We start from the raw sequence: 25,546 nt of genomic DNA, 5'->3' as shown, positions 1-25,546 counted from the left end.
AAGGAAAAAAATTTGCAGGGCTACGGGGAAAGGGCAGGCGAGTGGGACTAGCTGAAGTGCTCTTGCAGAGAGCCAGCACGAGTTCGACGGGCCGAATGGCCTCCTTCTGTACTGTAACCATTCTATGATTAAACAAACGTGTCCAGCGCCACCGAATTTTACATTTAATACCAAACGGTCTTCATAATCCAGCCACAGCATTTCCAGGATTAGCAGGGCTTGTTAGGAGAGCAAAGTCTGTTTCTGATCAGCCTGTTCTGAAGCATCCCACAGCTCTTGCACTGTTCTCTGCAGAGGGCTTTGAATTCAGTGCTCCTAGTGCCGGGGAACCTTCACTCAGAATCGCCCGGAGCTCGCAAGAACTAGCCAGGCTGCTCGGCCTCGATTCACATAGCAGAAGCTGCTAAAGGTCAGAAGTGAGCAATCACTACAGTCTCCTCATCCATTTACTGTACCTTCTGAGCACAGAATCTATCTGGAAACAAGTGTGTGTGTGTGGTAAACCACGTTCACTATCGTATCACTGTTAGTAGTTAGCACTGTTCACCACTGTTCGTTATAACTGTATCACTGACCACTATTGTATCACGGTACGAGGTCGCCTCTTGCCACACTGCTATACCTGGGATGACCACTGCCGACTCCGCCTTGGCTCCACCCACCAGGCCAGGTATAAAGGTGAGCGACTGGCTGGTATTCCTCCTGCTTGGATCGGATCACCCACGAGAGTGGGCTGTTATTTAGTCAATAAAAACCTTTAGTCACCTTCGTAACTCTTCGCCTTTTATTGGAGGAATTGATAGGTATATCAATTTTATTGACTAAATTTAATGATGTCCGACAACGAGTCACAACCGGCGGAGGAGCCACCAGCGCAGCTCCCAGGAGCACAGCCACACCAGCCAGCTTGGCTGCGAGCCCTCAGACCGCCGTACCTGGACCTGAACCCACGAGCAGCAAACTCAGCCGCAGACTTTAAACACTGGCTGGTCTGCTTCGAATCATACCTGAGAGAATCCAGCGTCCCTCAGGCATCCAAACTAAGTGTCCTGCAGGCACAACTGAGCCCGAGAGTATACACTCTCATCGAGGACATGACTACCACCTACGAGACCGCCATCAACCTGCTGAAACAGAAGTACCGGACCCCGGTAAACTACATGTACGCTAGGCACCTCCTAAGATCACGGCCGCAACAGCCAGGAGAATCAGTAGCCGAATTCTCACAGGCGCTATATGCACTCGCCAGGAACTGTGACTTTAAATCGGTGTCGGCAGCCGAAAATACTGAAGATAATATCCGCGACGCATTCCTGAAAGGCCTACGGTCCGAGTACTCACGGCAAAGACTGCTGGAAGCTAAAGACCTCAGCATGGAAAAAGCTGAAGCCCTCGCTATCTCCCTGGAAGTGGCCCACCAAGATCAGGAAGCATTCACCAGGTACTGCTCGCGACCCTGGGACTCGGGCCCGACCCCTACCACAGCACCCTTCCCAGCGCCGCCCCCGGGACCTACCTCTGCGTCGGCGTCCCGGACCCGACCGGCCCCGCCACCCCCGGCACCGGCCCCGACATCGGGCATCCGCGATCGGGCCGCCGGCTGTTTTTTTTGTGGCCAGGAGAAGCACCCGAGGTCGCGCTGCCCAGCCAAGAACTCCATATGTAAAACCTGCCTGAAGAAAGGCCACTTCTCCAAGGCCTGCAGGAGCGGATCCTCAGAGGCCAGCAGTGCTGCATGCGAACTATGGGGGCGGCCATCTTCGTTTAGGGCAACTGAGGCCAGCATCCCCACACATGAGTCATGGGGGCGGCCATCTTTGTTTAGGGCAACTGAGGCCAGCATCCCCACACATGAGTCATGGGGGCGGCCATCTTTGATTAAGGCAACCGACCCCAATAGTGCCTCATGGGGCCCTACCTCGTGGGAGACGCCATTTTACTCACCACGCCCGACCGCCTCGCCTGCAGATGACAACGACTCGCTCAGCTACACACTAGCTTCCGTCACCCTGGACCAAGCCCGCCCGCACCATCTGTCCAAGTCAATGATGGACATCAAAGTGAACGGCCACGCCACGACCTGCCTGTTCGACAGCGGAAGCACGGAGAGCTTCATCCACCCAGACACGGTGAGCCACTACTCCCTCTCTGTCCTACCAACGCGCAGCCGAATCTCGATGGCATCGAGGTCCCACGCCACGGACATCAGCGGCTACTGTGTCGTGACCCTGTCGGTTAAGGGCACGGAGTATAAAAACTTTAAACTCCTCGTCCTCCCCCATCTCTGCGCTGCCGTCCTACTAGGGCTGGACTTCCAATCCCACCTCCAAAGCGTAACCCTAGCATACGGTGGACCCCTCCCCCCACTCACAGTCAACAACCAGCAAACGTTAAACCGCCCACCGCGTAACACCTGCAGCCTCTCCACCCTCAAGGTCCCGCCACCCTCTCTGTTTGCTAACCTTACCCCTGACTGCAAACCCGTCGCTACCAAAAGCAGGCGGTATAGCGCCGGGGACAGAGCCTTCATTAGCTCTGAGGTGCGGCGCCTCCTGAAAGAGGGCATTATCGAGGGGAGCAGCAGCCCCTGGCGTGCCCAGGTCGTAGTCGTAAAGACCGGCGATAAAAACCGCCTGGTCATCGACTACAGCCAGACCATAAACAGATATACCCAGCTGGACGCATACCCCCTCCCCCGCATATCTGACATGGTCAATCAGATTGCACAGTATAAAGTATTCTCGACCATCGACCTGAAGTCGGCCTACCACCAACTCCCTATCCACCCTGAGGACCGCCAGTATACCGCCTTCGAGGCGAATGGGCGCCTATACCACTTCCTTAGGGTCCCCTTCGGTGTCACTAATGGGGTCTCGGTCTTCCAAAGGGAGATGGACCAGATGGTTGACCAGAACGAACTGCAGGCTACATTCCCCTACCTAGATAACGTCACTATCTGCGGCCGCGACCAGCAGGAACATGACGCGAATCTGGAGAAATTCCTCCGTACGGCCCAACGGCTGAACCTCACCTACAATAAGGAGAAATGCGTGTTTAACACCACGCGCCTTGCCATCCTCGGCTGCGTAGTGGAGAACGGAATCATCGGCCCCGACCCAGAAAGAATGCGGCCCCTCATGGAGCTACCCCTCCCCCACTGCCCTAAAGCACTTAGGAGAACCCTGGGGCTTTTCGCCTACTATGCCCAATGGGTACCCAATTACGCGGACAAAGCCAGACCCCTCCTGAAAGCCACTTCCTTCCCCCTCACGGAGGAGGCGTGCGCGGCCTTCTCCCTCATTAAGGGAGACATAGCCAAGGCCACGATGCACGCAGTGGACGAGTCCATCCCCTTTCAGGTGGAGAGCGACGCATCCGACTTCGCCTTAGCCGCCACCCTAAACCAGGAGGGGAGGCCAGTGGCCTTCTTCTCAAGGACCCTACAGGGCCCCGAGATCCGACATTCGTCGGTCGAGAAAGAGGCCCAGGCGATCGTGGAGGCAGTACGGCGCTGGAGGCACTACCTGGCAGGCAAACGATTTACCCTCCTCACCGACCAGCGTTCGGTGGCTTTCATGTTTAATAACAAGCTGAAGGGCAAAATCAAGAATGACAAGATTTTGAGATGGAGAATCGAGCTCTCCACCTACGATTATGAGATCTTGTACCGGCCAGGCAAGCTGAACGAATCCCCTGATGCCCTTTCACGAATGACATGCGCCAGCGCGCATATCGATAGGCTTCAGACCCTCCACGACCAGCTCTGCCACCCCGGAGTCACCAGACTCTACCATTTCATTAAGGCCCGCAACCTGACCTACTCCATCGAGGAGGTCAGGACCATGACCAGGAACTGCCAGACCTGTGCGGAGTGCAAACCGCACTTCTATAGGCCGGACCGAGCAAGCCTGATCAAGGCCACCCGCCCCTTCGAGCGCCTGAGCATCGACTTTAAGGGGCCCCTCCCGTCCTCTGACCGTAATGTGTACTTCCTCAACATCGTTGATGAGTACTCCCGTTTCCCCTTTGCCTTCCCCTGCCCCGACATGACCAGTAGCACGGTCATTAAGTGCCTGAATGCCCTCTTCGCCTTGTTCGGGTTCCCGAACTATATACACAGCGACCGGGGCTCCTCCTTCATGAGCGAGGAACTCCGGCAATTCCTCCTAGAGAGAGGTATTGCAGCAAGCAGGACCACCAGCTACAACCCCAGAGGTAACGGTCAGGTGGAAAGAGAGAACGCGACGGTATGGAAGGCCGTCCTCTTAGCCTTAAAGTCTAAGGGCCTCCCAACCTCCCGCTGGCAAGAAGTCCTCCCGACAGCGCTGCACTCCATCCGGTCATTACTTTGCACGGCCACTAACACCACCCCCCATGAACGAATGTTCGTTTTCCCCAGGAAGTCGACTACGGGAACCACTCTACCAACCTGGCTGACCGCCCCGGGGCCGGTCTGGCTGCGGAAACACGTGAGGACCCATAAAACGGACCCCCTGGTCGAGAGGGTGAACCTCCTGCACGCCAACCCCCAGTACGCCTACGTGGCGTACCCAGACGGGCGGGAGGACACTGTCTCCCTACGAGACCTCGCACCCTCAGCCGATCCGGAAACACCGCCACCACCCCCCCCAACCTCAGTCCAGGTAGACGGCATGCCGGAACCCCACGAGCCCTCGCCGACCACGCAAACACCAGCATCAACACCGGATAAGGCACCAGCACCGGATAAGGCAACACCACCGCTGCGGCGATCGGAGAGGCTTACGAAGCCTCCGGACAGACTGACCTACCATTCTATGATTAAACAAACGTGTCCAGCGCCACCGAATTTTACATTTAATACCAAACGGTCTTCATAATCCAGCCACAGCATTTCCAGGATTAGCAGGGCTTGTTAGGAGAGCAAAGTCTGTTTCTGATCAGCCTGTTCTGAAGCATCCCACAGCTCTTGCACTGTTCTCTGCAGAGGGCTTTGAATTCAGTGCTCCTAGTGCCGGGGAACCTTCACTCAGAATCGCCCGGAGCTCGCAAGAACTAGCCAGGCTGCTCGGCCTCGATTCACATAGCAGAAGCTGCTAAAGGTCAGAAGTGAGCAATCACTACAGTCTCCTCATCCATTTACTGTACCTTCTGAGCACAGAATCTATCTGGAAACAAGTGTGTGTGTGTTCTTTAAAAAAAAATAAACTATAGTCTGGGTCCAACTGTGCCAAAAATGCAATGTCTGGTTTAAAAGGCAGCATGCTCCAAACTTTCTGTTTCTGATCAGAAGAGTGATTTAGCCGTCGCAGAGTTAGCCAATTGCTGCTAGTACCAGCTTTTTTGCTTATTTTCCACAGAAAAAGGACAGTAGGCTGGCTGCAAATGAAAGGGATTCCTGGCAAAGGAAAAGAGTACTTACAACATCAACACTAATAGTTAAGTCAAACAGGTACTTAGTTTTGAGGTTGCAACTATTTGCACAGACTGCTGCTGTAACTGTCGAAGCTGAAAGCTGCCTGAATCAACAGCCCAGGCTCCTTTACCAGCAGTGATCCAGAGAAAGAAAAAAGCAAGACTTGCATTTCTGCAGCGCCTTTCACATCTCAGGATGTTCCAAAGTGCTTTGCAGCCAATGAAGTACTTTTGAAGTGTGGTCGCTGCTGTCATGTCGGAAACGCAGCAACCAATTTGCACACAGCAAGCTCCCACAAACAGCAATGTGGTAATGACCGGATAATCTGTTTTGTTTTTCTAGTGATGTCGATTGGGGGATTAATATTGGCATGGGGTCATATACGTCCACCTGAGAGGGCACTATTTCGAAGAAGAGCAGGGGAGTTCTCCCTCAGTGTCCTGGCCAATATTTATCCCTCAACCAACATCACTAAACCAGATGATCTGGTCATTATCACATTGCTGTCTGTGGGAGCTTGCTGTGCGCAAACTGACTGCTGCGTTTCCTACATTACAACAGTGACCACACTTCAAAAAGCACTTCATTGTCTGTAAAGCGCTTTGGGACGTCCTGAGGTGGTGAAAGGTGCTATATAAATGCAAGTTCTTTCTCTTTTTCTTTTTTGTATTTAATGATGTCCATCTCTCAGCAATGCCTCCTAAACATTTTTTTTCTAAAACTACAGAACTTTTCATGCCATAAAAACGTGTTGTGCTGGAAAACATCTCAAAGGAATGCATTTTACCTCTGCTGTTTTTTTACAATATGCTCCATTCTTCGAGGAACACAGAGTGTGAAAAACATCAAAGTGTCATAAATGAAAGAGGCAGACAACTGCACACTTTGAAAGGAGAAACGGTCTTTGAGAATCCACACAACTAACCACAGCAAAGAGTTTAGTCTTTGTTCAAAATGTCAGGAGAAAGGAAATGAACAGAGTTAAACGAGCTGTTAATCTGCTCTTTTTTTTTGTTGAGAGACAGAACACCTTAATCAGGTGGATGGCCTACAGGGGACCATCAGAGCCAAGCTCAATCCTATCGTCAACCTGTGTCTATGACACACTTTCCAGCAGAGAACCTCCAGGTGGCAGTTGGGATTGGGACCCCCTGGCTGATTATCCGCACCCCCCCTCTCCACCTCACATTCTCTCGTCCAGTGATACTAAAACCAATTGAAGCAACCCCACCCGAATGAGATCAACTAACTTGGCAAGAGCAAGGCGTCAGCCTTCGCTCAGTGGGTAACACACTCGCCTCTGAGTCAGAAGGTCGTGGGATCAAGCCCCACTCCAGAAACTTACATAAGAACATAAGAAATAGGAGCAGGAGTAGGCCAATCGGCCCCTCGAGCCTGCTCCGCCATTCAATAAGATCATGGCTGATCTGATCCTAACCTCAAATCTTCTATCACTCTGCATCCACCCGAACCCATGTGATCTCCCGGGAGAGGCGAAAAACCAGATAAAGACCCAATGGCCAATTTGGGAGAAAAAAATCTGGGAAATTCCTCTCCGACCCATCTAGGCGATCGAAATTCTTCCAGGAGATCACTCTGTCCCTATATTTTCTACAGTACTTACCTTCTGTAAAGGCGATCTCCACCCCAGCCAGGAACAGGAATAAAACCATCTCCTGAAATCTAACAGAATTAGAACACAAGAAGTAGGAGCAGAACCAGGCTACACGGCCCCTGGGCCCGCTCCACTACCCACAGGGCCATGACCATTCCGAACCTAGACTCATGTCCAATTTCCTGCCCGCTCCCCGTAACCCTTAATTCCCTTTACTTCTAGGAAACTATCTATTTCTGTTTTAAATTTATTTAATGATGTAGCTTCCACAGCTTTCTGGGGCAGCAAATTCCACAAACCTACCACCCTCTGAATGAAGAAGTTTCTCCTCATCTCAGTTTTGAATGAGCAGCCCCTTATTTTAAGATTATGCCCCCTAGTTCTAGTTTCACCCATCATTGGGAACATCCTCACCGCATCCACCCGATCAAGCCCCTTCACAATCTTATATGTTTCAATAAGATCGCCTCTCATTCTTCTGAACTCCAATGAGTAGAGTCCCAATCTACTCAACCTCTCCTCATATGACCACCCCCTCATCCCCGGGATTAACCGAGTGAACCTTCTTTGTACTGACTCGAGAGCAAGTATGTCTTTTCTTAAGTATGGACACCAAAACTGTATGCAGTATTCCAGGTGCGGCCTCACCAATACCTTGTACAACTGCAGCAATACCTCCCTGTTTTTATATTCCAACCCCCTAGCAATAAAAGCCAACATTCCATTGGCCTTCTTAATCACTTGCTGCACCTGCATACTAACTTTTTGAGTTTCGTGCACCAGGACCCCCAGATCCCTTTGTACTACAGTACTTTCCAGTTTCTTGCCATTAAGATAATAACTTGCTCTATGATTTTTCCTGCCAAAGTGCATAACCTCACACTTTCCAGTATTGTATTCCATCTGCCAAATCTCTGCCCACTTACTTAGCCTGTCTATGTCCCTTTGCAGGTTTTTTATGTCCTCCTCACTCACTACTTTCCGTCCCATCTTTGTATCATCTGCAAACTTTGATATGTTACACTCGGTCCCCTCCTCCAAATCATTAATATAGATTGTAAAGAGTTGGGGACCCAGCACTGACCCCTGCGGAACACCACTAGTTACTGGTTGCCAATCTGAGAACGAACCATTTATCCCAACTCTCTGCTTTCTGTTAGAGAGCCAATCCTCCACCCACGCCAGAATATTACCCCCAATCCCGTGATTTTTTATCTTGAGCAATAATCTTTTGTGTGGCACCTTGTCAAATGCCTTTTGGAAGTCTAAATACACTACGTCCACTGGTTCCCCTTTATCCACCCTGTATGTTACTTCCTCAAAAAACTCAAGCAAATTTGTTAAACATGACTTCCCCTTCATGAAACCATGCTGAGTTTGCCCTATTAAATTATGTTTATCCAAATGTCCCGTTACTGTCTCCTTAATAATGGACTCTAACATTTTACCAACCACAGATGTTAGGCTAACAGGTCTATAGTTTCCAGCCTTCTGCCTACTACCCTTTTTAAATAAGGGTGTTACATTAGCAGTTTTCCAATCTGCCGGGACCTTTGCTGAGTCCAGTGAGTTTTGGAAAATTATTACCAATGCATCCACAATCCCTACCGCTACTTCCCTCAAGACCCTAGGATGCAAGCCATCAGGTCCAGGGGATTTATCCGCCTTGAGTCCCATTATTTTACCAAGTACCACTTCCTTAGTGATTTTAATTGTATTTAGTTCCTCCCCCCCTAGAGCCCCCTGTTTGTCCAGTGTTGGGATATTCTTAGTGTCCTCTACTGTAAAGACTGATACAAAATAATTGTTCAGTGTTTTTGCCATCTCCATGTTTCCCACCATTAATTTCCCGGTCTCATCCTCTAAGGGACCAACATTTACTTTAGCCACCCTTTTTCTTTTTATATAACTATAGAAACTTTTACTGTCTGTTTTTATATTTTTTGCTAATTTACTTTCATAATCTATCTTCCCTTTCTTAATCAATCTTTTTGTTATTTTTTGCTGTCTTTTAAAGACTTCCCAATCTTCCATCCTCCCACTAGATTTGGCTACCTTATATGCCCTTGTTTTTAGTTGGATACTATCCTTAATTACTTTACTTAGCCACGGATGGCTATCTTTTCTTTTACACCCTTTTTTCCTCAGTGGAATATATTTTTTTTGGAAGTTGTAAAATAACTCCTTAAATGTACACCACTGGTCATGTACCGTCTTACCCTTTAATCTATTTTCCCAGTCCACTCTAATTAATTCCGCTCTCATACCTTCATAGTCTCCTTTATTCAAGCTCAGCACGCTTGTTTGAGATCCAACCTTCTCACCCTCTAATTGAATATGGAATTCAACCATGTTATGGTCACTCATTCCAAGGGGATCCTTTACTAGGACATTTTTAATTAATCCCGTCTCATTACACAGGACCAGATCTAAGGTACTGACTTGGATAGAGAACTGGTTGGCAGACAGGAAGCAAAGAGTTGGAATAAACAGGTCTTTTTCCGAGTGGCAGGCAGTGACGAGTAGGGTACCACAGGGATTGGTGCTCGGACCCCAACTATTCACAATATATATTAATGATCTAGACGAGGGAACTAGATGTAATATCTCCAAGTTTGCAGACGACACAAAGCTGGGTGGGCGTGTGTGCTGTGAGGAGGATGCAGAGAAACTCCAGTACGATTTGGACAGGTTGGGTGATTGGGCAGATGCATGGCAAATGCAGTATAATGTGGATAAATGCGAGGTTATCCACTTTGGTGGCAAAAACAGGGAGGCAGATTATTATCTGAACGGCAATAAATTGGGAAAAGGGGAAGTGCAACGAGACCTGGGTGTCCTTGTGCACCAGTCGCTGAAGGTAAGCATGCAGGTGCAGCAGGCGGTTAAGAAGGCAAATGGTATGTTGGCTTGCATAGCGAGAGGATTCGAGTACAGGAGCAAGGATGTCTTGCTGCAGTTGTACAGGGCCTTGGTGAGACCACACCGTGAGTATTGTGTGCAGTTTTGGTCGCCTTATCTGAGGAAGGGTGTTCGTGCCATGGAGAGAGTGCAGCGAAGATTCACCAGGCTGATACCTGGGATGGCAGGAATGACGTATGAGGAGCGATTGGGTCGATTAGGCTTATATTCGCTAGAGTTTAGAAGAATGAGAGGGGATCTCATTGAAACTTATAAAATTCTAACAGGACTAGACAGACTAGATGCAGGAAGGATGTTCCTGACGGCGGGGAATCCAGAACCAGGGGTCACAGTCTAAGGATAAGGGGTAAGCCATTTAGGACTGAGATGAGGAGGAATTTCTTCACCCAGAGAGTGGTGAACCTGTGGAATTCTCTACCACACAAGGCAGTTGAGGCCAATTCATTAAATATATTCAAGAAGGAGTTAGATATATTTCTTAAGGCTAAGGGGATCAAGGGATATGGAGAGAAAGCAGAGACAGGGTACTGAATTTGGATGATCAGCCATGATCTCATTGAATGGCGGAGCAGGTTCGAGGGGCCGAATGGCCTACTCCTGCTCCTATCTTCTATGTTTCTATGTTTCTATAAAAGCAGCCTTACGTTCTGGCACGATTGCACTGCTGTTTTCCTTTGCTTCTGAATCAAGCTTGACCTGAAGTGACCCTAGATCAAGACTCATTTCCCTTTCCTTTTAGACAGAAGGTGACATTTAAAAACAAAATAAAATTCTCCTGGTTCAAGGATAAAACTTTAAAAACAGAAAAATATTGCTCACTCCTTTAATTGTGAAGCCCGTCAAACATGATCATCCAACACTCAGCGAGCTTTGGCGTGCTGGTGGTTTCCCTTATGAGGCAGTTGTGTGTGACAGTTAAAAATAGCTCCTCACCTGGTCATATTCCAATGCTCCCGGGTACAAAGGCCATCCAAGAAATAGCTCGGCAATCACACACCCCAGCGACCACATGTCTATGGCTTCACAAAACGGCAAACCCAAAATAATCTCCGGCGCTCTGAGGGGGGGAAGAAGAAAATATAACGTCGCATTAGAAGGGACAAGGTCGGCAGAGCACAGAACAGTCACAATTCGGAACATTTATCTGTGGATAGATTGCATAGGCATCGAGAGGACAGTCCCTGTAAGAGAGAAAGAGATCAGCAATCTTACATAGAATCCAGGCTGGCAATTACTTTGGGGGAATTGTTTTATATTATAGGCTGGTGGTATCGAGAGCGGCTGTACAGTCACGCTGCTTCTCAAGGGGCAGGATGCAGGTTCCGGTTTGCAGCTCTCCGTGCATGCCAAGTTCTCAGTCTCATTTGAGCTGATGGTGGCGGGGGAACAAGTTGGTGCCAGGAGCTGCCTAAAAGGGCAGGAATGAGGGGGAAATCAACCGGTCAGCGGGTGATTAGCAGCTTGGCTGCAAAGGCTTGGGAGAAGGCCACCCGATGACCCTTAGCGGGCGCAATGGCACTTGAAAGGGAAGGAATAACTATCACCCATATATCCCACTCACTTCCACCCCCAACTACATGAACAGGGATGTCTATGTCTGTCACTTCCCTTTGCCCCACCAAGGCCCCACATTTGGCAATTCTCACCATAAACTGCTCTCCACCTCTCTCCTCTTTTAACACGCTCCTTATAACCCACCTCTTTGACCAAGCTTTTGGTCGCCTGTCCTAATATCTCCAGCATTGGCTCGGCGCCCACTTTTTTGATGACGCCTCTGTGAAGAACTTTTGGATGTTTTTCCACGTTAAAGACGCTGTAATAATGCAAGATTTTGTTGCTGCTGTCCTACATCATCCGATTCTCGCAAGTCACGGGAAGGCGCAGGGTATAAACACAAGTCAATGTTGCAATGGTCTGTAAGGGATTTGGGGTCAATTGGATTTTTTTTTGAGGGCTTAATTGCTACTATTTCCCTTTCCTGGATTCTTGTGAAATGCACCAACCCAGGCTGAGGAAGTAGGCTGGGCATTTAATGAAACGGTGCAGATGGGGCTGCATTGGGCAGGGGCAAAAGAGGCCGCTCAAACAAACGCAAACAAGTCCATTTTGCATTTATGTATGGACGAGTTGCCTGTTTTGTGCCCGCAGGATCTGTCCGCCCCAGGTGTGGGAACAGCCTTATTGTAAATGCCAGGCGGGCACCCTCGAAACGAGTGTCTACACGGCAGAGCTGGAACGTGGTCAGCTCGTAGCCAGCCGCTCAGTCGATACCTGCGCTGAAACCAGCCTTGTGTTGGCTGGCTGCCTGTCCATGGAACTCAAATGTGTGGAGGAAGCTTGCATTCATGAACTTGCAATCCACCGCTTCATGTTACACACCACACTGCAAGTGTGTCACTGTGCGGAGACACAGTAGAAAGCCTTTTCTTTAATGCTGGTGTTTCCAATGCTACACCATTGCCGGCCGTGGCTTCAGCTGCCGAGGCCCTAAGCTCTGGAATTCCCTTCCTAAACCTCTCGGCCTCGCTACCTCTCTCTCCTCCTTTAAGGTGCACCTTAAAACCGACCTCTCTGACCAAGCCTTATGTGGCTCGGTGTCAAGTTCTGTCTGACAGCGATCCTGTGAAGTGCATTGGGGTGTTTTACTACATTAAAGTTGTTGTTGTCGTTATTGTTGCTCCACAGAAATGACGAGGCAAATCAGCCAAATACTTCAAATATGAGGTGGGGAAGCTGTCTCCTCCTGCACTACAAGAGGGGCCTTGTACAGTGCCCCTAAACAGGCCTGTATCCTCCAGGCCATCTACAAAGGATCAGAAACAAGCTGCACTGTAAACGAGTGAACGGCCACACTGAATGAAATGTTGTTATTAAGCTAGGCTTTGTGATAAGAGGATTGCAATCTTTATATAGTTTTTGTTGACCTGGCTTGATTCTGTTCGATTTGCTGAACAGGCCGAAAACAATCCCACCGAGTTCAATACCCTCAGCCTCTTCATAGCCCTCTTCATACAGCATACCAACAGACGTTACACAGGATCCTTTTCTTTTTACCTCTACAGCATAATCACTATCTTCTCTCCCCCACCCCCGCACCCACCCGCCCCGGTTGGACAGCTGATTCCTCCCAACACGTTCTTTTCTCCTGATTCTGGCTTTACTCATACACCAGTGCTATCAAGTGGCACTTACTCACCAGTAACCTGCTTATCGATGCTGTCTGGGTTCCGCCGGGACCACTCGGCTCCAGACCTCATTACAGCCTTGGTCCAAACACGGACAAAAGAGCTGAATTCCAGAGGTGAGGTGAGTGTGACTGCCCTTGACACCAAGGCAACATTTGACCGAGTGTGGCATCAAGGAGCCCTAGTAAAATTGAAGTCAATGAGAATCAGGGGGAAAACTCTCCACTCATATCTAGCACAAAGGAAGATGGTTGTGGTTGTTGGAGGCCAATCAACTCAGTCCCAGGACATCGCAGCAGGAATTCCTCAGGGCAGTGTCCTAGGCCCAACCATCTTCAGCTGCTTCATCAATGAACTTACCTCCGTCATAAGGTCAGAAGTGGGGATGTTCGCTGATGATTGCACAGTGCTCAATTCCATTCGCAACTCCTCAGATAATGAAGCAGTCCATGCCCGCATGCAACAAGACCTGGCCAACATTCAGGCTTGGGCTGATAAATGGCAAGCAACATTCGTGCCACACAAGTACCAGGCAATGACTATCTCCAACAAGCGAGAGTCTGACCACAGCCCCTTGACATTCAATGGCATTGCCATCGCCGAATCCCCCACTATTAACATCCTGGGGGGTCACCATTGACCAGAAACTTAACTGGACCAGCCACATAAATACTGTGGCAACAAGAGCAGGTCAGAGGCTGGGTATTCTGTGGTGAGTGTCTCACCTCCTGACTCCCCAAATCCTTTCCACCATCTACAAGGCGCAAGTCAGGAGTGTGATGGAATATGCTCCACTTGCCTGGATGAGTGCAGCTCCAACAACACTCAAGAAGCTCGACACCATCCAGGACAAAGCAGCCTGCTTGAGTGGCACCCCATCCACCACCTTAAACATTCACTCCCTCCACCACCGGTGTACCGTGGCTGCAGTGTGTACCACGGCTTCTTCGGCAGCACCTCCCAAACCCACGACCTCTACCACCTAGAAGGACAAGGGCAGCAGGCGCATGGGAACACCACCACCTCCAAATTCCCCTCCAAGTCACACACCATCCTGACTTAGAAATATATCGCTGATCCTTCATATTTGCTGGGTCAAAATCCTGGAAGTCCGTCCCTAACAACACTGTGGGAGTACCTTCACCACACGGACTGCTGCGGTTCAAGAAGGTGGCTCACCACCACCTTCTCAAGAGCAACTAGGAATGGGCAATAAATGATGGCCTCGTCAGTGATGCTCACATCCCTGGAACTAATTTTAAAAAACTCCTGGACAGTTCCCCAGTGCTCCACCCAGTGAGCACATTATTAATAGGCCCAGAAATTCGGGTCTCCATGGGTGAGTACGCACGGGGTACTCCCCCTTAGGCCCGATGGAAGTGCCGGTTTCCTGCATGCACTGCACATGCGCGGGAAACCGGCACTTCCGATCCTCTGAACGAAGAGGTTCAGAGGTCGAACGCGTGAGCAGGGGAGGCTGCGCGTGCGCATCGAACTTCGGTTTTTCTTACAGGTTTTCCCGGGAGGGTAAGCCTGCAGAATTTAGAAATATAAAAAGCAGGCCGTGAATTAATTAAAATTAAAACATTTTTCCACAGGTTTATTATTTTTAAATACTTTAAAGCAAGGTAAGTTGATTTTTAGCCCCGTTAGAAAATAAAATTATTTTTTTCAAAAGTTTAAATTATTGTTTAAAATAGTTGTTTCATGTAATTTATAGTTTTTATTTAAAAAATGTGATTTAAAAAAATTTATTTGAAGATTTAGTGCTATTTTGGGGCCGTAGTATTTATAACTCTTGACAGCACTTCCTGTCAGACTTATGAATGAAGCATTCCCTGCTCCGATTGGCTCCCCATGGCCCATGTGATCCCAGGGGACGCTTCGAACTAACTGCGCCCCTGGGATACGCAAGCACTGCGCGCCGGCAGCTGGACCAGGCCCCGGATCGGAATTCCACGCGGGCCCACAGCTCAATGGCCGGCGCGCAAGGTAAGTGCAGATCGGGGGCTTGCACCCGCGGGAAGCCCCCGACCCGAATTTCTGGGCCATATGCCTAGAAATTCAGTTAAGGCCCGCCAGCAGGCTAACGCCCAAAAGTTAGCGCTACGCGCGGAGCCAGGTGCGCCCGTCAGATATTCGGCTTTTGCACCCCAAGTCGGAACCGGGCGCTATTCCAGGGTGTGCCCGCCCCCGCTTGGGGCGCTGAAACTGAATTTCTGCGCTGTAGGCCCCGCTGCGCCACCCGCTGCGGAGCGGCAGGCTGCGGTACTGCAGGCCTCCTCCTTCTCTTAAGGGGGAGGTGCCTGCAACAGCGAGATCACCGCTGGATTGTGCCGGCAAATGAGCCCGGCACCATGGAGAAGTGCCGGGCTCGCGGAAAGCAGCCGGCAATGCCGCGGGGGGGGGGGGGGTGGTGGAGGAGGCCGGGGAAGGAGGTGCGGGCAGGCAGCCGCCGAAAAAGCGGCCGGCCGCACCTCCACCTTAAAGCGCCCCAGTAGCGCAGCAGTACGGCCCCGTTTTTCAATCGCTGTTTGCGGCCGCTGCAGAAGAGGCGGCCGCAACTAAATATGGGGTTTGGGCCGGAAGCGGGGCGGAACCGGGGCACTGCGCACACCGATGACGTCATCGGTGTCGGCGCAGCGCTACCGGCTACCGCCGCCATTACCGCAGCGCTGAATATCAGCGCACCCTCTTACACTGGCGCAGAAACCCTATTTGGGCGGTAACTGGGCGCAAAGCCCACTGAATTTCTAGCCCATAATGTTTACGAGCAAACATCAGGCTACCCCTGGCTTTCAGTTTGTGGCAAGTGCTGGTGTTTATATCAAAAATAATACAGTACAGTTAGACTATCCTTTATCCGAAAACCTTGGGACCAGCGGTGTTTCGGTTTTTGGAATTTTTCGGATTTCAGAAGGTGTTGACAACAAACACTGTTGCTTAGCAACAGCTTGTAAACACTCGGGCCCTGCCTTGGAAGCGTCTCTGAAGCTGTTGCTAAGCTACAGAGACTCTTTCCACAGCCTGACTGTTTAAAAAAATGCTAGGGGAAGAAAGAAAACCTAACAAAATGGCTGCTGATTTCTGCCGTTAGATCGAGGTTTCCGGCTCCCCCTGCTCCGTATCTGAATTCCTTGACTTAGCGGGGGTCTGGGGCTCGACTGCCGCCGCCAGTTGTGGGAAAGCCGGATTTCGGCTGACTCCTACACTAAGCTGGCCCGCAAATCAGGTCGGCGGGGGGGGGAAGAAAAGACTATCGGACGGGCCGCTGCAGCTATCGGACGGGCCGCTGTATTGTTGAGTTCACTCTCCCGGTACCTCCTTCACACTGCCCGGCTCGGCCTGCAATCTCCTACCCAGGAGGGAACTCTGTGACCCTCTGCCCTGCTCACAGGGAAAGGCAGAGCTCCCGGACCACTCCTGTCATGTTTGGCGCCACTCGGGTCATGTCGTGCGCACGACTTACGCTCCACGAAAAAACTTTCGGTTTTTAGAGGTTTTCGGAAGTGCGGATAAAGGATAGTCTACCTGTACTTCAATCTAAAAGTGGAGAGGAGCCAAAAGTGAGGTAAATAATGATGGCAGATGAATGATGTAGTAATGGGATGTCTAGCTCCCGGGTGCCGAGGAGTCTCCCTTTCATGTTGTCACAATGCAAACATGTTTCTGTTTTGCACCAGTTCCCTCCTCCCTCTGTCTGTGTCCAAAGCAAGCAGCCCTGACCAACAAGGGAGAATCATCTCTACAGGTAGTTTACTCACTCTCCATCCCATAATATCCAGCCAGTAATGCAGTGAGTTGATGGACCAAGGCGCTGTGAATCAGAGAGAAACAGGAAGCTTGAAGTATCCATCAGCTCTTTCCCACACTCCTAGGTCCAACTTCAAGCGGGCTGTCTGGCCGAAGGCACCATACGGAAGTCAGGCACTTCTTGAAGTGGGAAGAGTACTATTCTTCAACATTTATATGGGAATAAACTCCTCCTCCAGTCTCCCCACCAGAACTCAATAGGGTAGGTCTCTTCACAGGCTGCTAGTAGCAAATGCAAGAGCATAGGCCAGTGACTTCCAACAACTTTCCCCGTTATTTTCCTCTCTCCCTTTGGAGGAAGTCCCTTGCCACAACCAGTCCACTCAATGGCATGGGGGGGACCAGATTTGTACCTCAACATTCTGCAGGTGGTGAGAGAAAGAGTTAATTCTTTCAACTGGTATTGATGCCTATTGGAAGACCATGTTCACAAGATAAATACAGATGAGGAAGGCCATTAGTTTATCCATCCAGGAAGTTCCGATACTTCCCCCTCCCCCATTGTAGCATTAAATTTGTTCTTAATTGATTCCACGGGTCTTTTCTCCACTACCCTACCTGGAAGTCCATTCAAAGTGTTGACCATCAAGTGTGAAGAACAACTTCCTGGTATCAGTCCTAAGTTTCAACCTGTGTCCCCACCTCGTCCTACTCGCGCCATTTCATCTGAAAGTAGTATTCCATGCTTTTTCCATGCTTACTTATTCACTTATATACCTCTCAGTATTCTCCTTTCAAGGCCGCAAAATTCCAAGTTTCTCCATTCTTTCCTCATAATTCAGACATTCTACACTGGCCTCAGCTCAGGATTGGTTTCTGAACTGCCTCCAGTGCCTGAGTGTCTCCTTTGTGTCTTGGTGACCAGAGCTGGACAAGGTGCTGAGTTTGCACCAAGACAAAAAGGGATGTCTTCTCCTTAGCTCAGTAGGTAGTGCTCTTGCCTGTGAGCCAGAAGGGTTGTTATCCCACTATTCAAAAAAGGTGGTAGAGAGAAAACGGGGAATTACAGACCGATAAGCCTGACATCGGTAGTGGGGAAAATGCTCGAGTCCATTATAAAAGATCATAATAGCAGAGCACTTGGAAAACAGTGACAGGATCGGACAAAGTTAACACGGATTTACAAAAGGTAAATCGTGCTTGACTAATCTACTGGAATTTTTTGAGGATGTAACTGGTAGAATAGATAAGGGAGAACCAGTGGATGTGGTGTATTTGGACTTTCAGAAGGCTTTCGATAAGGTCCCGCACAAGAGATTAGCGTGTAAAGTTAAGGCACACGGGATTGGGGGCAAGGTATTGACTTGGATAGAGAACTGGTTGGCAGACAGAAAGCAAAGAGTTGGAATAAACGGGTCTTTTTCTGAGTGGCAGGCAGTGACTAGTGGGGTACTGCAGGGATCGGTCCTTGGACCCCAGCTATTCACAATATATATTAATGATCTAGACAAGGGAGCTAGATGTAATATCTCCAAATTTGCAGACGACACAAAGCTGGGTGGGGGTGTGTGCTGTGAGGAGGATGCCGAGAAACTACAGGATGATTTGGACAGGTTGGGTGATTGGGCAGAAGCATGGCAGATGCAATATAACGTGGATAAATGTGAGGCTATCCACTTTGGTGGCAAAAACAGGAAGGCAGATTATTATCTGAATAGCAATAGATTGGGAGAAGGGGAAGTGCAACGAGACTTGGGTGTCCTTGTGCACCAGTCGCTGAAGGTAAGCATCCAGGTGCAGCAGGCGGTTAAGAAGGCAAATGGTATGTTGGCTTTCGTAGCGAGAGGGTTTGAGTACAGGAACAAGGATGTCTTGCTGCAGTTGTACAGGGCCTTGGTGAGACCACATCTTGAGTATTGTGTGCAGTTTTGGTTGCCTTATCTGAGGAAGGATGTTCTTGCCATGGAAGGAGTTCAGCGAAGATTCACCAGGCTGATACCTGGGGTGGCAGGAATGACGTATGAGGAGAGATTGGGTCGATTGGGCTTGTACTCGCTGGAGTTTAGAAGAATGAGAGGGGATCTCATTGAAACTTATAAAATTCTGACAGGACTGGACAGACTAGATGCAGGAAGGATGTTCCCGATGGTCGGGGAGTCCAGAACCAGGGGTCACAGTCTAAGGATAAGGGGTAAGCCATTTAGGACTGAGATGAGGAGGAATTTCTTCACCCAGAGAGTGGTGAACCTGTGGAATTCTCTACCACAGAAGGCAGTAGAGGCCAATACATTAAATATATTCAAGAAGGAGTTGGATATATTTCTTAAGGCTAAAGGGATCAAGGGGTATGGGGAGAAAGCAGGGACAGGGTACTGAATTTGGATGATCAGCCATGATCGCACTGAATGGCGGAGCAGGCTCGAGGGGCCGAATGGCCGACTCCTGCTCCTATCTTCTATGTGTCTATGTTGTGGGTTCCAATTCCCACCCCGGGACTTGAGCACAAAATCCAGGCTGACACCCCAGTGCAGTACTGAGGGAGCCCAGTTTTGTCAGAGGTGCCAGCTTTCAGATGAGACGTTAAACTGAAGTCCTATCTGCCACCTCTCAGGTGGACATAAAAGATTGTATGGTGCTATTTCGAAGTAGAGCACTTCCTCCCACCCCGCCTCCTGTAAGGACTCTATTCCATTCTCCCAGTTTCTCCGTCTCTGCCGTATCTGCTCCGACGATGCCACCTTCCACACCAGTGCTTCCGACATGTCTTCCTTTTTCCACAACCGAGGATTCCCCTCTACCGTGGTTGACACGGCCCTCGACCGTGTCCGTTCTATCTCCCGCACTTCTGCCCTCACCCCTGCCCCTCCCTCCCGGAACCACGATAGGGTTCCCCTTGTTCTCACCTTTCACCCCACCAGCCTCCACATTCAACGGATCATCCTCCACCTTTTCCGCTACCTCCAAAGTGATCCCACCACCAAATGCATCTTCCCCTCCCCTTTCAGCATTCCGCAGGGACCGCTCCCTCCGAGACACCCTAGTCCACTCCTCTATCACCCCAAACAGCCCTTCCCCTTCGCCTGGCACCTTCCCGTGCAAGCGCAGGAGATGTAACACCTGCCCCTATACCTCCCCCCTTCCCACTGTCCAGGGCCCCAAACACCCCTTCCAGGTGAAACAGCGATTTACTTGTACTTCTTGCAATCTAGTATACTGTATTCGCTGCTCACGATGCGGTCTCCTCTACATTGGGGAGACCAAACGCAGATTGGGTGACCGCTTTGCGGAACACCTCCGTTCAGTCCGTAAGGGTGACCCCGAGCTTCCGGTCGCCTGTCATTTCAATTCACACTCCATTCCCACTCGGACCTCACCATCCTTGGCCTCTTGTATTGTTCCACGGAAGCTCAACGTAAACTCGAGGAACAGCACCTCATCTTCCGATTAGGCACTTTGCAGCCTTCCGGACTCAATATCGAGTTCAACAATTTCAGATCATAACCTCGACCCCTATTACTTTTTACTCATAATTTTTTCCACCCCTTTGTTTTGGGTCTTTCTTTCCCCCCCCCCCCGCCCCTTTCCTGTTGTTTCTCTCTCCCACCTGGCAGCTGTCTCCTATCCTGCCAGTACACTTCACACCTAATCTCAGCTGTCTGTTGTCTCCACTGGCCTATTACCATCTCGTCTGGTTTCGAATACCTTTTATTGTCTCTTTTACTTCTTTTGTTCGATCGCAGCCCTGCCTTCGATCTATTTTCTTTTCTTTCCAGTTTTGAAGAAGGGTTTCGACCCGAAACGTCAACTCAAATTTCTCTCCACGGATGTTGCCTGACCTGCTGAGTTTTTCCAGCAATTTTTGTTGTTATTTCGGAGTTCTCTCTGGTGTCATGGCCAATATTTATCCCTCAACCAACATCACTAAATAAAAACAGATTATGTGGTCATTATCACATTGCTGTGTGTGGGACCTTGCTGCGCAATGCTATGTTACAACAATGACTACACTTGAAAAAGTACTTCATTGGTTGTAAAGTGCTTTGGGACGTCCTGAGGTCGTGAATGGCGCTATAGAAATGCAAGGCTTTCTTTCTTTTCTTTTTCACTCATATGGCCGAAATTATTGGCCCAGGTTTTGTGGTTAGCGGCAAAGCGACAATGCTCGCCGCTGACCTCAAAGAAAGCTGCCCACAAAGATCGAGCGATGTCTGTGGCGTGAATTTCACCTCTCCCGACGTTAGTTTCAATCCGGCACCAAATCAAGCGAATCTCCAACATCCGGCAACAGTGATGTCATCGAGCAGGCTAAGCCTTTTGAAAGTCTGAGTGTGAGTTTTATATAGAAACAGCTAACTTAACAGTTACAATTCCAAGGCAAGATTTGTGGTTGAACAGTATACAGGAAACACTTTATTATCCGGCAACGACGGGACCGGCGTGGTGCCGGTTTATCAAAAAGTCCGGATTACAGAGAGGTATAGTAAAAGGTACGAGAGCCCCGTACACAGCAACAAATCCAGGCTTCCCTGTTGCTTAGCAACACGTGCAGAAACCCCGGTTACACGGCCACAGATCCAGGAACGGCCACTAATATGAAGTAAAACTTACCTGAACCTACTCCTGAATTTTGCCGGTTAACAGAGATTTCCGGTTATTGAGGTGCCGGTAAATCGAGAGTTTCCTGTATTTTGATTTAAATGATTTAGCCATATAGATTTCATAATCACTTTTGGTCAGACAGGCCGAAGCGATCTTAACTGTGGTGGCGTGGGATATTTAAGGTCCAACATTGATCACCTGACAGAAGAAAGGGTTTTGAAAGAGGTTTCGAGTTACCACAAGGCTTTGGAGAGCTACAACAAAGACAGTGTAGCGTTACAAATCCAATACATGCCAGGTATTAGACAGGTGTTAATGGAAAGAAGAGGACGACCACTGAACCTGTCGGTAAGCTGACGACACACGACCAGTCGAAGAACACCCTAAATGCTGGAATCAGATCTTAAGAGGAGGACTGAATTGTTTTCATACAGCTAAAACCTGCTGCCTGACAAAAGAGCCGAGTGCCTCGTAGAATTACATGGAAATTTACAGCACAGAAACAGGCCATTCGGCCCAACTGGTCTATGCTGTTACACGAGCCTCCTTCCACCCTGTATCGAACCCTATCAGCACATCCTTCCATCCCTTTCTACCTCATGTGTTCATCTAGCTTCCGCTTAAATGTATCTATGCTATTCAGCTCAGCTACTCCCTGTGGTAGCGAGTTCCGCATTCTCACCACTCTCTGAGTAAAGTTGTTTCTCCTGAATTCCTTATTGGATTTATTTGCGACTTATATTTGTGGCCCCTAGTTCTGGTCTCCCCAAAAGTGGAAACATCTTCTCTACGTCTACCCTATCAAACGTTTCATCATTTTAAAGACCTCGATCGGGTCACCCCTCAGCCTTCTCTTTTCTAGAGAAAAGAGCCCCCGCCTGTTCAGTCCTTCCTGATCGTTATACTATGTGACAGACGTAACACTGAAATTTATCATATGGTCTATGTTGCAAGGTAACACAGACATTGCAGGTCGACGTTAGCTTGCAACGTAGACAACAAAAGTGCATCTTTGGACATTCTGCAGTTATTGTCATTGAGTCGAAGCCAAGAAATGCTGTGCTATTGGAATATCAGAAAATCAACTTTATTGTTGTGCTCATAATTTAGATTCTGTTGATTTTCGTTAAGCCACGTTTCATTTTGGAGCTAATTTGCTGTCAATACTGCCACTGAACCATCTGCTGGGACCGGCTGTCGTGCTGTACGTGTAGTTGAAGAAAGCAGTTATTTGCAGCACTTCATAATAGAGGTGTTCAAAATTATGAAGGGTTTTGATAGAGTAAATAAGGAGAAACTGTTTCCACTGGCAGGAGGGTCGGTAACCAGAGGACACAGAATTAAGGTCATTGGCAAAAGAACCAGAGGGGGAGATGGAAGAGATTTTTTTCAACGCAGTGAGTTGTGGTGATCTGGAACGCGCTGCCTGAAAGGGCGGTGGAAGCAGATTCAATAGTAACCTTCAAAAGGGAATTGGATAAATACTTAAAAAGGAAACATTTGCAGGGCTGTGGGGAAAGAGCAGGGGGGGGGTGGGAATAATTGGAGAGCTCTTTCAGAGAGCCGGCACAGGCCCGGTGGGCCGAATGGCCTCCTTCTGTGCTGTGTGATTCGTGTTGCGGCACGTCAGTAGTTACAGAGGTGAGCTACGGGTGAAATGATGCTTCAGTCGCTGCTTCGTTGCATTCATGCTGCAGTGTGGCTGGCTCTCCTGATTGGAATTGGTTTACGTCGGATGACTCAAGACCCAAACTGGGCATCGCACACCCTAAACACAAAGAAATCAATCCTCCATCTATTCTGTTCATTCCACAGGGACAGGATTTTAAAAAAAACTCAGATGAGTTAGGACAGTGTATTGTACAGATGAAGGGTGAGCAAGGAGTTAACAATGTGCATCTCGGTGCGTGTGCATGCAGTGTGCAAGGTGTATGCACGTGTGTGTGCGCACGTGCGTGTGCCTAGGTGTGTATGTGCGCGTGTGTGTATGTGCACATGTGCGTATGTGTGTGCATGTGCATAGGTATGTGTGTGTGTGTGCATGTGCGTATGTGTGCATGTGTGTATGTATGTGCGTGTGTGCATGTGCGTATGTGTGTGCATGTGCGTATGTATGTGCGTGTGTGCGTATGTGTGTGTGCATGTGCGTGTATGTATGTGTGTGTGCATGTGCGTGTATGTATGTGATGCATGTGTGTGTGCATGTGCGTGTATGTATGTGTGTGTGTGCATGTGTGTGTGTGTGTGCATGTGCGTATGTATGTGTGTGTGTGCATGTGTGTATGTATGTGTGTGTGTGCATGTGCGTATGTATGTGTGCATCTGCGTATGTATGTGCGTGTGTGCATGTGTGTATGTATGTGTGTGTGCATGTGCGTGTGTGCATGTATGTGCATGTGTGTATGTATGCGTGTGCATGTGCGTGTGTGCATGTATGTGCATGTGTGTATGTGTGCACGTGTGTATGTATGTGCGTGTGTGCATCTGCGTATGTGTGCATGTGCGTGTGTGCATGCGCGTATGTATGTGCGTGTGTGCGTATGTATGTGTGTGTGCATGTGTGTGTATGTGCGTGTGTGCATGTGCGTATGTATGTGTGTGTGTGTACATGCGTGTTTTTTTTAATGTGTTTGAGAATGTCTCCAGCTAGAAATCTCCCATGAATGTGTGTGGGGAGCACACGATGTCTAAGACATTGAGCCATCCCAGAAAATATTAAACTTCTTTCTCCAATTCCCGTGCCAACTTGCCGCTTAGACAATTGTTTTTAATTGTAACGGGCGTACCCAGGGCACCTCCTAGCAACACATGCCAAACAAGGGCAGAAACCTGACAACAGGTTGTTAATCGCCCTCCTCTTCTCCAGAAAGGAAGGGAGGCGTTATTGAAAAGTCTCAGCTTCAGCTAATTTCCAGACATTCTGTCATTTTTAATATCACAACCATCAGGTGACAAGTGCGCGTCATCCACTGTTGCCGTTCTCTTCATCAATTATGTTTCTATCTCTGTACAATAACACTGGTCATCGTGGAAAGGCACGGGGGGGTGGGGGGGGGGGTGGCGGACCGCGAGTGTCATGGTGCTGAGGCAATGACTCAACGTCCTCCCTCTCGGCACGGCCTCAGTAAAGTCGATCTCCAGCCGCGCATTTGACTCTGGCAATGACGAGTAAACATCTGTCACGTTTCCTGAGCGTTGTCGGCGATCTGGCTGGCGTCCAGCAGCGTGTCCCACACAAGACACAAGGACCTAAATTAAGCCCCATCTCCCACACGAACTGGGCAACGGTACCAAACCAAGCCGGCACTGACACAGTGAGCCAGCACGGTTGTACAAAGTAACACCACTGCGCTAGCTAGTGCAACTCCCCAGAACCATACAAGATAGGAGCAGGAGTAGGCCATTCGGCCCCTCGAGCCTGCTCCGCCATTTAATGAGATCATGGCTGATCATCCAAATTCAGTACCCTGTCCCTGCTTTCTCCCCATATCCCTTGATCCCTTTAGCCTTAAGAAATATATCTAACTCCTTCTTGAATATATTTAATGAATTGGCCTCAACTGCCTTTTGTGGTAGAGAATTCCACAGGTTCACCACTCTCTGGGTGAAGAAATTCCTCCTCATCTCTGTCCTAAATGGCTTATCCCTTATCCTTAGACTGTGACCCCTGGTTCTGGACTCCCCCACCATCGGGAACATCCTTCCTGCATCTAGGCTGTCTAGTCCTGTTAGAATTTCATAAGTTTCAATGAGATCCCCTCTCATTCTTCTAAACTACCAACAAATATAAGCCCAATTGACCCAATCTCTCCTCATACGTCATTCCTGCCATCCCAGGTATCAGTCTGGTGAATCTTCGCTGCACTCCCTCCATGGCAAGAACATCCTTCCTCAGATAAGGCGACCAAAACTGCACACAATATTCAAGGTGTGGTCTCACCAAGGCCCTGTATAACTGCAGCAACACATCCTTGCTCCTGTACTCGAATCCTCTCGCTATGAAGGCCAACATACCATTTGCCTTCTTAACCGCCTGCTGCACCTGCATGCTTACCTTCAGTGACTGGTGCACAAGGA

The 25,546-nt window shown here is 49.2% G+C and overlaps 1 protein-coding gene across 13 annotated transcripts in view; it reads right to left on the bottom strand.

The window, feature by feature from the left end:
• Nucleotides 1-25,546, bottom strand: part of LOC147107164 (homeodomain-interacting protein kinase 3-like) — a 317,760-nt gene that overhangs the window by 74,143 nt on the left and 218,071 nt on the right. For all 13 annotated transcript variants that reach the window (XM_086008315.1, XM_086008320.1, XM_086008323.1 and 10 more), the window contains one exon: nucleotides 10,866-10,989. In XM_086008315.1, the coding sequence (XP_085864441.1) occupies nucleotides 10,866-10,989 (124 nt within the window). The remainder of the gene's footprint in view (nucleotides 1-10,865; nucleotides 10,990-25,546) is intronic.

The sequence above is a fragment of the Somniosus microcephalus genome, chromosome 15 (genome assembly GCF_052327205.1).
Source record: "Somniosus microcephalus isolate GS21.2 chromosome 15, FLI_Smic_1.0, whole genome shotgun sequence".
Taxonomy (NCBI): Eukaryota; Metazoa; Chordata; class Chondrichthyes; order Squaliformes; family Somniosidae; genus Somniosus; species Somniosus microcephalus.
The sequence above is the reverse complement of the archived record's forward strand: the minus strand, read 5'-3'. Positions and strand labels throughout refer to the sequence as shown.